Source organism: Anguilla rostrata, chromosome 17 (assembly GCF_018555375.3).
Source record: "Anguilla rostrata isolate EN2019 chromosome 17, ASM1855537v3, whole genome shotgun sequence".
Lineage (NCBI taxonomy): Eukaryota > Metazoa > Chordata > Actinopteri > Anguilliformes > Anguillidae > Anguilla > Anguilla rostrata.
Genome location: NC_057949.1, coordinates 12,272,802 through 12,286,376, shown reverse-complemented (window position 1 = coordinate 12,286,376; position 13,575 = coordinate 12,272,802). Strand labels below are relative to the sequence as shown.

General features: G+C 44.5%; 1 protein-coding gene across 2 annotated transcripts; it reads left to right on the top strand.

Moving 5' to 3' along the window:
• The first annotated feature begins 1,802 nt into the window (after positions 1 to 1,802).
• On the top strand, positions 1,803 to 13,314 carry ap5z1 (adaptor related protein complex 5 subunit zeta 1). Of its 2 annotated transcripts, XM_064315472.1 has the most exons (18): positions 1,803 to 1,962; positions 2,191 to 2,328; positions 2,491 to 2,677; positions 3,315 to 3,459; positions 4,061 to 4,173; positions 4,410 to 4,578; positions 5,018 to 5,059; positions 5,797 to 5,937; positions 6,392 to 6,429; positions 7,006 to 7,168; positions 7,938 to 8,116; positions 8,851 to 8,993; positions 9,379 to 9,528; positions 9,843 to 9,954; positions 10,257 to 10,354; positions 10,483 to 10,615; positions 11,128 to 11,342; positions 11,785 to 13,314. In XM_064315472.1, the coding sequence occupies exons 1-18, from the start codon at positions 1,922 to 1,924 to the stop codon at positions 12,053 to 12,055; spliced, it is 2,478 nt and encodes an 825-aa protein (XP_064171542.1). In that variant the 5' UTR covers positions 1,803 to 1,921; the 3' UTR covers positions 12,056 to 13,314. The 2 variants fall into 2 exon arrangements, with proteins under 2 accessions (XP_064171542.1, XP_064171543.1); XM_064315473.1 differs by lacking the exon at positions 5,018 to 5,059.
• Positions 13,315 to 13,575: the final 261 nt, after the last annotated feature.

Here is a 13,575-nt window from a genome sequence, read left to right as displayed (position 1 = left end):
CTTTTCCGTCTGTGTTCACTATGTTATATCTTTTCTTGTGCTTTTCTCAGTTCAGTCACATTGGGTTAAACTTTAGGCAACGGTGACCTCTGCATGACTGATACAGGTAAAAATGTTATATCCGTTCTTTGATCAAAAATGCTCCAGCCTCTCATGTACAATTGAACGGAAACATGGAAACTGCATATTGTGGCACTGATTCACCAATTAATACTGTCTTTTATCTCAGATTTTACTCTCTGCAACTCTTCATATGTAATGCATACAAGATAGAGTGGCTCTTTCAAAGTGAAATCGATGCTGGTTTAGTATAACCATTTTTTTTTTTTTTTAACCACTGCTTTTCAGTTTAGATCGAAATAAAGTGTATACTGTAAAAATATGCAAAATTAACTAAGGAGGCCAAACTAGTTTTATACGTCAGGATGTGGACAGAAATTTCAAATGGAGCTTGGAGAATATTTTTATATTGGGTTGCGTGACCTTATCCGCAGATAAGGATTTATTGATAAATAAATATTAATTGTGCATACGAACCTGGTAGCTGCTTGTTCTTTCTCAACATATCTGTTTATGGATTTATTCATTCATCCATGCCGTTTTCAGCTTTATTCATTTTAGCTGGCACACAGACTCCTGGCATTCTTTCATTGGAAGAGTATTTTGAATCTTAGAAGGTATTATAATTGCCTGCATCAAGTACAGTTTGGTAGTTTGTTTGGATCAGTCTGCCAACTGTTAGGCCCCAATCATGAGCTGTGCTTGTCTGCTTTCTGTCTGACCATCGTTTATACTGAAAATCCAGAAAAGGAATCGTGCAAGAGCATGTTCTGAAATTCTGTATTGCTTGATTTCTTATTCTCTTCATGCTATTTGTACTATCGCAAAATAAGTCTTTTTTAAGTGTTTCAACGTATGCTGATGTAAAGTGGGGTGGAGAGGCATGTCAGCAGGGATGAGTATGTTGCCAATCATTTTGCGGCTAGATGGCCAAATCCCAAACAGAGCCCTTAAAGTCTGCCAGTCCACAATTTGTGAGTCTTAATAGCACATTTCGGGGGACAGGCGAGTCCATGAGTGGACAATGGCTTGAGGGGTGTATAAAGAGTGACAGGGACAAGGCTTCTGATATCACCCAACTTTTCTGAGAGATTGAGATGCAACCATATTCAAATGTACATGACAAGCAGTGTTGTGGACTAATTTTTCAAGAGAGTTGCAAGCAACACCTTGATTTTTGGCAGCAAAAAAAGGCCAAATGACATGATGACGTGTAATATCATAATCACGTCATTGCATGGTGATGAAAATTATTTCAACACATCGCATTCTAGTTAATCTTTGCATTTGCGTTTGAATTGCTAGACTGGGCAAAAACAAAGTCAAAATCAACAAACATGCATGAAGGTTATATAGATAGCTCAAACATATATAAGTATAGTGACAAGTGATATTTATAAGTTTAAGTCTGGCCTCGTTTGTATAATGTGTAAAAAAATAATTATTAAAAATCAATAAAAATGGAACTGTAAATCTGGAAAATCCGAAAATCGAAAAAAAAAATGCATTTCGTCAAACTTAGTATTTGGCTAATAAAACTACTAATTCTTAAAGTAAACAAGTTGTAGCACATTAGTACATGCAGTAGATGAAATAAACAAGCTGTTGAAGCATTCGGTAGACGATTTATAAAATACAAAGATATATGTAGAATTGTCCGTTCATACTGAACATTTTAGCATTTAAAATGTAAAAAGAGCGCTCTGTTTTGGATTGGGCGAAAATCTGGAACCATTTTGAAACATGTTGCAGTCCGGGCACATTTACGAGAAACTCCAGATAAAAAAGGGAACTATCGCTGTCATTTAAATAGCGTCAAGCTATGTTTTTCCACTGCGTTCGGTGGTGAAGATCTTCCAGCATGTATGCTTCTGGAACAGAGAGTTTGATCAAGCAAGCGAGGTACAATTTTAAAAAAAATACAACTTAATAAGCTAGTCAGTTTGTAAGTAACATTTCCTTTGATTGTCAGGTGAGCGGATGGCGAGCTGGCTTGCTGGTCAGCTGTCCACGATCATTACGTTAGTTAGATAGATATTGAACTTTTGAGTCACCTGAATATACTGCTGGTCCTGGGTGTTCAATACTGTTGTTTCAATGTTGTGTCTACTTTTTTGTCTATTTGTTCAGAGAAATTCAAGAGGAAGAGCTAGTGAAGTTCTATGGCCGCATATCTAAACTTCTCCATCTCAAAGACTATGGAAATGAGACGGTTGATTCTTTGCAGAGGCTTCATTTAATAGTGTCAGCAACGAAGTATGGACGGACGTAAGTTTCCTGTCAGCTGCTTATTTTACGTCACGTTTTTACTGTTAGTTGTGTCAACTGTCAGTGTCACCAAGGCCTACAACTCTAATCTATCTAGTGGACATGCAAAGACACACACACCTACACTTGGTCGTTTCTGCAAAATATACTATCGTTATGCAGGATTCCGTCAGATCTTCACAAGAAGCTTCAGGCGTTGCTGTGCTCGCCAAGCACCCCTGAGCAGCTCCAGGTTTTGTGTTCCTGTACGCTACGGGAGAGCCTGCCCATCTGTATCAGCAGCCTGTCGACAGAGGACATCCAAGACAGCCGGACCATCAGCTATGTGGCAGCTGTCATTCTTGCACAGGTAGCCTAATACCGAGAGATAGCAACTAGTAATGTCATGTACCCTAAAGTAAATGTTTGTGTAAAACAAACAGATTTCCCCCATATTGGAGTTATTAAAAAACATTTATTATTATGTTATTTCAATGAAAGATTGAGATTTTTTGGATGCATTTGAAATTAGTTTTTAATATCAATGACCCCATTTAGAATGAGCACCAATACAGCGTTCATATGCTTAATTAAACTCTGGTGTATCATAAGTAGAAAATATGTGGACTAGAAGAATAATGATGTGTTTGGAAATAGCTTTATTTATGGGTGTGTAGTAAAGTATCTTAGAGGGCTGAGTATCTGAGGATGTTTGGTATGTATTTGAGAATAAAGAATATGTGAAGATTGGTAACAATGGTATTTTAGGGATATATTTATGAATATTTCAAATGCATTTGCGCAGAATATTTGAGTTTTTTTTTCAAATAGCTTTTTACAACTTAAAATATAGATAATTTTTGTGGTATTTTATTACAAAATATTCCAATGCACAGAAAATTGCATGTTGAAATGAACGTACTTAAATGCTCATGTATTTCACCAAAGTCAGCTCAGAAGGAACCACTGTATCCTAAGTCCATTCTTTTCTGATACCCATTTCTCAGGCGGGACACAAAAATGACCTCAGCCCCCTCAGTAACCAGCTCCTGAAGAGCCTGGAGTGCCGGCAGCCGGAGAGCCAGATATCCAGACACGTGCTTCCTATTCTCTCCAAAGTCATCAGCTTCTCTCCCGAAAGTCTGACTGAAGGTGAGCACCATCTTCTGCTCTGCTTTACATTTATTTAGGTGTGTAGGTTCAAGCTCAGGGTTTTCCTTCTCCTTGTACCCAGATTTCTCCTGAAAATTGATGGTAATACGTATACTCCACTACCTACTACCTAGTGCATACCACTTAGCACCTACTACTTAGTACATTCAACATTATATTACCAGAAATAATTTGGGAAACATTGGGGTAGCATTGTATCGGAATGGAGCTTGTTTAATTTGTGTGAGCTAAGATAACCAACGTTGCTTAATGTAACTGGGCCTCATTGCTGTTTCTTGTATGTGGTTAACTCAATTAAACTGATTATTTTGTTGACATTTTGGGATAAACTCAGGATTTTCACAAAGCAAGTTCACAATTTAGCCAGACTGGTTACCAGGGCAACAGAGTCTTAATCCCAAACCTACAAAACTGAAGGCTTATGCTTAAATTAAAACTCCCAAAAAACCCAAAGAATTTGTTTCCCCCACTTCTGCCCACTACTTAGTACATAATATCTAGCATACACTGACTGTATGTACTACGTAATACACACTAGTTAGTATGTTTTCAGATATAATGAGAACTGTTTTGAACACAGATCACATCAACCTGGTCAACAGGAAGCTGGTGGATTGGCTGCGGTATGCCAGTGTCCAGCAGGGGGCGTCCATGTCCGCTGGAGGGTTTTTCACAGGACCCAGATCTCGACAGGTAGAGTTACATGGGAGATACCTAATAAGTTTCTCCTTTGCTGTTGAGCTAAAACAGCTATCACCAGAATGTCTCCAGATTCAACAGTCCAGACCAGGAAGGAAGTTTGTCTTTCTAGTGGTGACTGGTCTCAATCACTCCCATGGCCTTGAGTGTTCGTGGTGCTCTTCCTCTAGTGCCTTGGCTCTCTAGTGTCACACGCTCTCTCCATGGTATTTTTCTGGTCCTCCCACCAGCCTGCTCCTCTGACGGAGGTGGACGGGGCAGTTGCCGGAGACTTCTTCACCGTGCTGTGTGTGGGGCAGAGCTACACGGAGGACCAGTGGATGAACATGTACGCCTTCTCAATGATCAGGAAGTGGCTGCTGACCTACGACACGGAGGGAACAGGCAACGCGGACTCAGGTTAGAATGATTAAAGCCTAAGGAAAAGTTGCACAGACCCCAAAAATCAACAAAATCCTAGTTAGACGGACATGATTGACCAAGTGTAGTTTATGTAGCCAGATTTAATCTGATGCAGTTCACTTTGCCATTAATTTTACATTTGCATAACAAAGTTTTAAGCAGTAGTTAGGCCTGCTTAAACATTGGACCATTGGAGTGGTGTGCACATTAGTACAGAAAGTAACACCCTTAGTTTTATCATTTAAATATAAGAACACAAGTATATTCTTGGCAGAGTCCAGTCAAGGCCTATCATAGGGCAGTCTTTCATGCGTTATTTTTTGCTAAAATTCTCTCTGATTAGCATTTTTGAAATTTGGTTTTACTATGTCCATATCCATGAGACATGTTCCTGAAACAGACTGTAACTGAAGGCTGGGGTTTTGACTTTTACCAGCTCAACTTAAGAGAGCGCAGTTCATGCATTCGCAGTCGCAAGGTAAGCTGCGAGTCGAAACGCAGACCCTAAAAACCAATCTACCGTACGCCTTGCCACTTGCCACGCCTCGCGCTCGGATCCGCCGGGTTTGACTGCCCTGATCACTGTTCAAATGAATGCCTAACAGCAAGTGATCTCATTTTCTGTGTTCTAATTCAGTTCAACCTCTGATTGGACAGTTCTGCACGCCTTAATCTGTGTTTGACATGCTTAATTTTTTCGAGACTTGCCTGCTTGCTTTTTTATCTGTTTAAAATAAAAACAATTAGAAATTTTCTGCAAAATTCAGAAAAGAATGACGAGGTTGTCGTATTTTAGCTATGCAAATGATCTGCTCAAATGTTCTTTCAAAACTATAATTTCAAAGCAAACGGTGTCATGTGATACAGTATGACCGGTGTCTGTTGCAGCTTATGTGTGTTGGTTGGTGATAAAGACCTTAACGGTGTGTGGCACATGCCATGCTTTTAATTATTTAGCTGCTTCATATGTTAGCCATTCATCTTTTCATTTTTGAATCTGCTGTTGTACAGTAATGGTGGTCTAATGCATTAACTGTCCCCAATGCTAATTGTTGATTTGATCGGCTGGTTTGCATAGCTGCCAGTTACGAAAGTGTCCGTTGTGGTTTGTGTGCGGTACGACGATGCCATCGCGCTCGCCATGACGTCACTGATGATACCCGCTTTGAGAGCCCCTCTGTGCCGAGCGTCAGTAACGCGACAGTATCGGTGCAGATGACAGGTCGGAGGTGGACGGGTCGGTGATGTCCATGGTTTCGGCCACGTCGTCGTCCAGTCGCCTGCTCCCGCCCAAAGAGCGCCTGAGGGAGAAGGCCTTTGAGTACTGCCACCGGATCATCGAGCAGAGCGACCGCAGTGAGCACCTCCCCCTCTCTCTCTCGCCAAGCGGGTGCCTGTGTGTGCTTGCGTCTGTGTGTCAGGACCGCTTGCACCACGACTGTCCGTCAGTAAGAGAAGTAGGCGTGGCCTTATTTGTCCGTGCGGTTAGTGTGAGTGTGCCTGCAGTTGAATAATTGTATATTATGTGTATACTACTGTGTCATGTAAGCACAGTAGGTATGGCTGAGTGCATCTATACATGTTTGTGTGTTGCTGTGTATGTATGTTACGGTCTCTGTGTGTTTGGCGGTAAATATGTTGGGTTTGTGTGTCCGTGCTGAGGTGTTGTACTGTTAGTGCTTACATGTGTGTCTCTCTAACTGAAATGGTTTGTCCTGTGTGCGCGCACAGATAAGAAACTGCATATCACACTGACGGGCAGGGGGGAGATGGACAGGTGATATAACTCATTCTGTTTCCCTCCTTACAGAGGCCCTGAAGAAGGCAGATACGGAGCTGCAGAAAGCTGTACGTACAACAGTCACCGCACGAGAGCCGCAGTTCAACATCCTGTAGCAAGCTGTTCGGTCTGACCTTTCTAAATGACTTCACTGAACCAACCCACTATCACATCATTCCAAGTATTATAACCACTCAAAGCCACGTGATTCGCTATTCGCATAGTTTCATTGTGCTAGCATTGTAGCGTACATTACATCAGATTCTGTTACATTACAGCCATTTAGCAGATGAATATACTAGTGCGCTTGCACTAGTATATCCATAAGGCAGGGGTCAACTCTCGTCTGTACTGTAGAGTGCCACAAGATTTGTTTGACAAAATTAACCCATTTACTCTCAAGACACCAGGTGGATGGGAGTTATCCCATGTAATAAACAGCTTTAATTGATTAATAAATTGGGGAGTAACAATGATAAATGGGCAAGCCCCTCAGCCCAGCATGTCCAGGATTGAGGATCCCTGTGGTAAAGCTTAGTTGCAGAAATAGCGCTTCCCACCCCCCCCAGTGTGACGGTCCGGTGGTCAGGGAGGGGAGAGCGGCGATTGACAGCCGTCCCGCTGACCCGAGCTTGTTTGCTTAGTGCCTTGTGGAGGCGGTGACGGTCATGGACATCATCTGCAAGGAGGACCCGTCCTTCGTGTACCGGGCGTTCCCCTGCGTCAAGGCCCTGTACGGCCGCCTGAGCGGGGACCTGGCCTTCGCCCGCGCCGTGCTCCCCATCGCGCAGTTCTACCTCAACCACAGTGAGCGCCTCCCCGCCTCTGCGCCCCGCACGCTGCCGCCCCCTATAGGAGGGGAACTGCACTGGTATTTGCACACGGCCAGGGGCTTGGGTCAGCTCCATTTTGGTTCAGGATATCAGTTGAATTTCACTGACTTACTTGAATGCCCGTAGAACATTGTGGGTATTTTTCAGTTTCCTGAATTGACTGAACTGAAGTGGAACTCACCCCACATATACTCTGCACATTGCAGCGGTGTTTTAGAGTACTGCTTCCCACACTTTCTGAAGACCTCCTATAAGAGCCGCCCTGTAACTGAGGGTCCCCACTGCCCCACTGTAGTTTAGACTGCAGTAGTAACTAGGTGGTCAGTTCCTGCATTTTTTCCATCTTCTCTGTTTCCTTACCCTAGGAGGCTCTGGTTGGAAACGGTATTTCCCAGTATTTTGTGATAGTTTACAATATTCATTAGGCGGTGAGGCTAATGATAGAACATCCATTGCCACTATTATGGTCACAAAATAACTTTCATTGTTAAGAATGCAGATCCGACCACCTGGTTAGTATGTTAAATCAGTGGAGTTATCCTCAGTGGTCAGTTGGAGAGTTATGACACGTATGAATAAACACAAAAACCTTGCTGTCCACACAAAGTCATGTTAGTGAGCATGCGATACTCCATACCATTAAGTCACTGATGACACGTGAGAGCTCCGCCCACTTTGGGCTTGCCAAAACCCCCGCGCCGGGTGTTTTAACGGGGGGCGGGTTCGGCGTCGGCGCTCCGCAGGCGAGACGGCGGCGGTGGACTCTGAGGCGGTGTTCCGGCAGCTCCTCTCGCAGTTCCCCGGAGAGCTCTTCAACGAGCCCCTGCTGGCCTTCGAGTTCACCCAGTTCTGCCGTGCCAACGTGGGCGTGCTGCAGGAGGGCGTGGCCCTCTACCGGCAGAGCTTCCCCAACCTGTTCAAGGTGAGCTCGGCGCTGTGGAACACCCATCCCAGGCCGCCGCTGATTTAGCTCAACTTGATTATGGACTCCGCTCTCGTAGGCTGAGAGTACCGATTGGCTGGTACACTGTGCACGCTTGTCATCAACACTGACTGTCTTAGACAACATGGCAAATTTCACTCTTCTAGATTTTTCCTCCAGACAAAAAGTACTAACATAAAATAAAATATTTCATTTCAGGGGTTTTATTTTACGAGTTTAAATATTTAAGTTCAGGGGTTTTGTCATTTTCTGTGGGGTCGGTTGCTGATGACACTATGAACCTCTAGAAGCAGAAATATTTTAAAGCAGTGTTTTTCAACCCTGGTCCTGGGGACCCACTGCCCTGCATGTTTTAGAGGTTTCCTTGCTCCAACATGCCTGATTCAAATGAATGGATCATTATCAGGCTTCTGCAGAGCTTGATGACGACCCATTCATTTGAATCAGGTGTGTTGGAGCAGGGAAACCTCTAAACATGGTTGAAAAACACTGTTTTAAAGAGATGCTGCTGCATTTGAGTCCTGTTTTGTTTGCAAAGTTAATTTCCTGCACCTAAAAATATTTGGCTTTGGTAGATGGATGAACATGCTGTTTTCTTGGAAAGATATTGTTTCCTCTGCTGTTTATAGTTGACTCAACCAACACGTTCACATAACTTAGACTCACAAAACTGAAATGCGCATAACTGACAGTAACCCCTACCCCTCTGGCAGTACCTGGCCTGGAACAGCCCGGCCCTGATCTCCGAGTATATGGAGCTCCTGCCCTCCCTGCTGTGTCCTGAGACGGCCATCGAGGTCCTGCACACCCTGCTGGACCTGCCATGCCTGGCTGCAGCCCTGGACCTCCAGCTCAGGTGAACTATCCTAGTGCCCCAGGTCAATTTAACTTAGCATATTCCAGAATATTCTACGACAGTTATGTTTGATGTTCATGTATGGCATTCAAGCTCCCTAATGTTTATTACCGGTGATGCAGATATCTTCAAGAATGAACTGGAAAAAAAACATCAAATGATATACTTACTGCTCTGAACTCTGTTTATGTGGGGAAATAACAAGGCAAATATGCCAGTGTCCCTATCTGCGTAATGGCATGTTGTTAAACGGCTTGCGCTGTCGATTGGAAAGCGAGCGGTGCCTGAGAGAAGGCAGGCTGTATTCTTCATGGGGATCGCCCTGCCGATGACCGTAGGTCGCCGGACAGAGTATTGCCAGCGGCTGAGTGTTTGCTCTGCGCAGGTCGGCTTCTCTCCTGGCCCCTGACAGGACCCTGTGGGACCAGGGGCCCAAGGTGGCCAGCTCTCTGGAGGCCTTCCGGCAGCCCTTCTACAGGGGCATGTTCCTGTACATACTGCGCCCGGAGGCCGGGACGGGAGACACCATCGACAGGTAACCGCCATTCCGGCTCCTCGCGGCACGTCGGCTGGCTCCTACCTCAGAATGAGTCTCTACAGCCGAGATTCAGTCACCGTTCATCTTTGATTCTGTTTCGTGATCTTGTTTTGAGTGCAGTGGGAGATTAAATGTGTGGAAGGGGAATTGACCGTGAATTACATTTTCTAGTCATATTTCAAGCAGATATTGAATACAATGCATGGTCAGGGCTGCCCGTTCATTTTAAGATGCCTAAACTATAATTGCAATTGACGTGAATCTTTGGGAAAATAGAGCAGCGGCCTTTAAAGGTAGCGTTTGACTCGCAGGTTGGGCGTGCTCCACGAGGTCCTGGCGGACATGGCGGACAGCCCGCGCGCCGTGCAGTGCGCCCAGACCGTCCCCGTACTCCTGCACCTCTTCTTCAACACCGTCGTCCAGGTAACCGCTTAAACGAACACGTGCGCAGGTGTAAACTGAAAGAATGTCCTGCTGTAGGGCCGTTGTTTGACCTGCATTTCACACACTGCTGAAACTGAACGTTGTAATGAGCACACGTGAAGTAGGCTTAATCCATTATCTATTTGTAGGAGTTCTTCTGGGCTCTTTCAGTAAGCCTTTACAGTATAACGGGCCAAGACTCATACAAGTCTTGTACGAGTCTCATACGGTACAATTGACTCATTAGCGTAACGTATGTGCAGAATTACTCAGACTCGCTTTCACGGAAGTCTCCTGTTCAGTTTGCAGACAAGAAGCTCATTAACCAGCTGGTACTCATCCTGTTGGAGAGGAGCGGTCTGCTCTTTAACGTTCGCAACTACAAGGCCGAGGTGCAGAGGTGGGTGAGCGAGGCAGAGGGGAGAGAGAAGAGCCTTAAATGTCTTAATTTAAAAAATTGTCTCAAAGGGGAAAAAATCTCATCTTAGGTCATTAGATAAGGTGTTTATGTGATTGTCTTCCATGCAGAGTGTTCAGCTCCCACTTGCTGGTCTTGTGCAAGCTCCACCCATCTCTCATAGTGGAACAGTCCAGGGAGCTGCTAGACTTCACTTGCACCACTGCCAACATATACAGCAAAGAGGACCTCTACATTCACATGGTGAGAGAGAGAGGGTGTCCTCACAGAGGGGTTATTAATATTGGTCTGGTTTCCTTTTAACACTTGCCGTTAATTTAAATGAGCAAATTCTTCACAGTCAGTTAAGCAATCATTAAAATAATAAATTTAAGCAAAACAAACTTGCACTTATTTAGTTCAGAACAAATGTCAATTGAATCCAGTGTAATTTTTCTCAATTATATTCTGCTTCCTTATAAAATTATTTATTATGTGTTATGACGATGACTAGATCTGTCTAAAATTTATACTGGCGATATGGTGGTTAAATGGTGATTAAAAGTATATAACTGGAGCTTTGACATTTCCCTTAAAAATTGTAACAACAATCAAAACTTTCACATGATTTTTCACGTTGTTACAGTGATTATAAAAGCACTATTAAGTCTAACCACCTGGTCATGCATGGTCTTAAGTAGATGAACAGTGCAAAAAGATTTTCTTCGTCTGTCAGATGTGGTGTCTGTTTGATGCGCGTGTTCATGTGCGTCCAGGTGTGGGTGATCGGGGAGTACCTCTCGGTCTCCCATGATGCTCGCTGCACGGTGGAGCAGATCACCTCGTTCTTCGAGACCTTGGAGGCGGTGCTGTTTGAGATCACGCAGGTGCGCCAGCTGGCCAGCCCCCCCCGCTACTCGCCGCGGGTCATCACCGTGCTCATGACCACGCTGGCCAAGCTGGCGTCCCGCAGCCAGGACCTCATCCCCAGGTACGGCTGACTTCTGGGTGTTCTCTCGTGTTTTTATGGTTTTCGTAACAAAAAACGTAGAGTGGTACGTCAGGTAAAGCTTGCACAGCAGGAGGTGTGGAACAGGGCTATTCAGGCCAGAAACTATGTGTGAAACTTGCGTGTGCTTTTCAGTACCTATCATGGACGCACGTGTCAGTGTGTGTGTGCTTGCGTGAGAAACATGGTTTTCCGTATACGAGGCGCTGACCTCGCTCACAGAGCGTAGCGTGCTAATGTACAACCACAACGTGGTCAAAGCAGGTCGCTAAAGGGACAGACTGCGGGGAGACTGCACCGTGGGTGTCCCAGTTCCCGCCCACGATGCGCTCATTTGTAAATGAGGTGCTGACCTTGCTCTGAGTTCATCCTGTGCGTGTGTGTGTGTGTGTGTGTGCGTGTGTGTGTGTGTGTGTCTCCTCAGGGTGTCCCTGTTCCTGTCCAAGATGCGCTCGTTTGCACGTAGCCCCACGGTTGTCTCCTACTACAGCGAGGAGGACCTGGAGGAGATCCTCACCCGTGCCCACGAGCTCATCAACCTGCTCAAGCTGCCCAGCGTGGCCCAGTTTGTCCTGGCGCCCTCTGCCCGAGGGGACAGCCCCCGCTGGCACCGCGACACCAACGCCTCCCTGCCGCTCTCCATGAGGACCATCAGCAGTCTGCTGCATAAACACAGCAGCTTCCAGCACTGCTGAGCGTAGCGTGCTAATGTACAACCTCATCCAGCACTGCTGAGCGTAGCGTGCTAATGTACAACCTCATCCAGCACTGCTGAGCGTAGCACGCTAACGTAAAATCTCACCCAGCACTGCTGAATGTAGCGCGCTAATGTACAACCTCATCCAGCACTGCTGAGCGTAGCACGCTAACGTACAACCTCATCCAGCACTGCTGAATGTAGCGCGCTAATGTAAAACCTCATTCAGCACTGCTGAGCGTAGCAGGCTAATGTACAACCTCATCCAGCACTGCTGAGCGTAGCGCGCTAACGTACAACCTCACCCAGCACTGCTGAGTGTAGCGTGCTAATATACAACCTCACCCAGCACTGCTGAGCGTAGCGCGCTAACGTACAACCTCACCCAGCACTGCTGAGTGTAGCGCGCTAATGTACAACCTCATTCAGCACTGCTGAGCGTAGCGCGCTAATGTACAACCTCACCCAGCACTGCTGAGCGTAGCGCACTAATGTACAACCTCACCCAGCACTGCTGAATGTAGCGCGCTAATGTACAACCTCACTTTGTTCTGGTCAAACCAGATTGCTATAGGGAGGACAGATTGTGGGAAATTGCGCAATGCTGTAGCGAAGCATTTATCCATGACTACATTTGGGTGCATTTACTGCTGGAGGCTGATAGCTTATGCAGGATAAATGCTTTGTGATTTATGATTCAAGACCTGAATCATCAAGATTTTGGGATAAATCAATATTTAAGGTTGTCGAATGAGATTTTCTATATTTGATCATTTGTTTTCTTGTGTGGGGAGAAATATTGACAGTTTCAGCCACGGTGGGGTTTACGAGTCAAGACACATTTTGAAGAAAATCACTGGATTCAGTTGAATGGAAAATGTAATAAGATGCCTTATCACACGTTCAGGTCCTTTTTTTCCACACTTGCACTGATCTGCCATTTCTCAAAAGTAAAAAAAATAGAAAGCAATAAAAAGGTGCATTGTTTCAGTGGTTGGACAGAAGACATTAGTGGCAATCGAACTGTGGATGTATCAAAACATTCCTGATGTAGCATTATGGCCACATGTCAGGTTTTCTGACCACAGAGTAAAGTTTTGTAAGTTTTTCAGACTGTGACCAGTAGAATATTTGTAGGTCTGTTCAGTTTCAGTCACTTGTCTCCACCTGCGGAGTCATAATATCTGTGTTCATCTTGGTGTAATGAAAGATCTTTTCTATGTACAGTACTAACAAGAATAAATTCTCAAACATGAATTTGAAAAAAAAGTCATTTTTTATTTTGAGGACAATTAAAATAATTCTGGCAATTTACGTATGTAGAAATTAATGGGTGTCAGTATTACTTAGAAATGACAAAAAGAATATAGCAAATTTGACATGAAAGGAGAATCTTAGAGCACACCACTGATTCAAAAGACTAAGATTGCAAACAGTGCCTATAAAATATAGCCATCACTGTAAAATTGGTTACATTACATTACATTACAGGCATTTGGCAGACGCTCTTATCCAGAG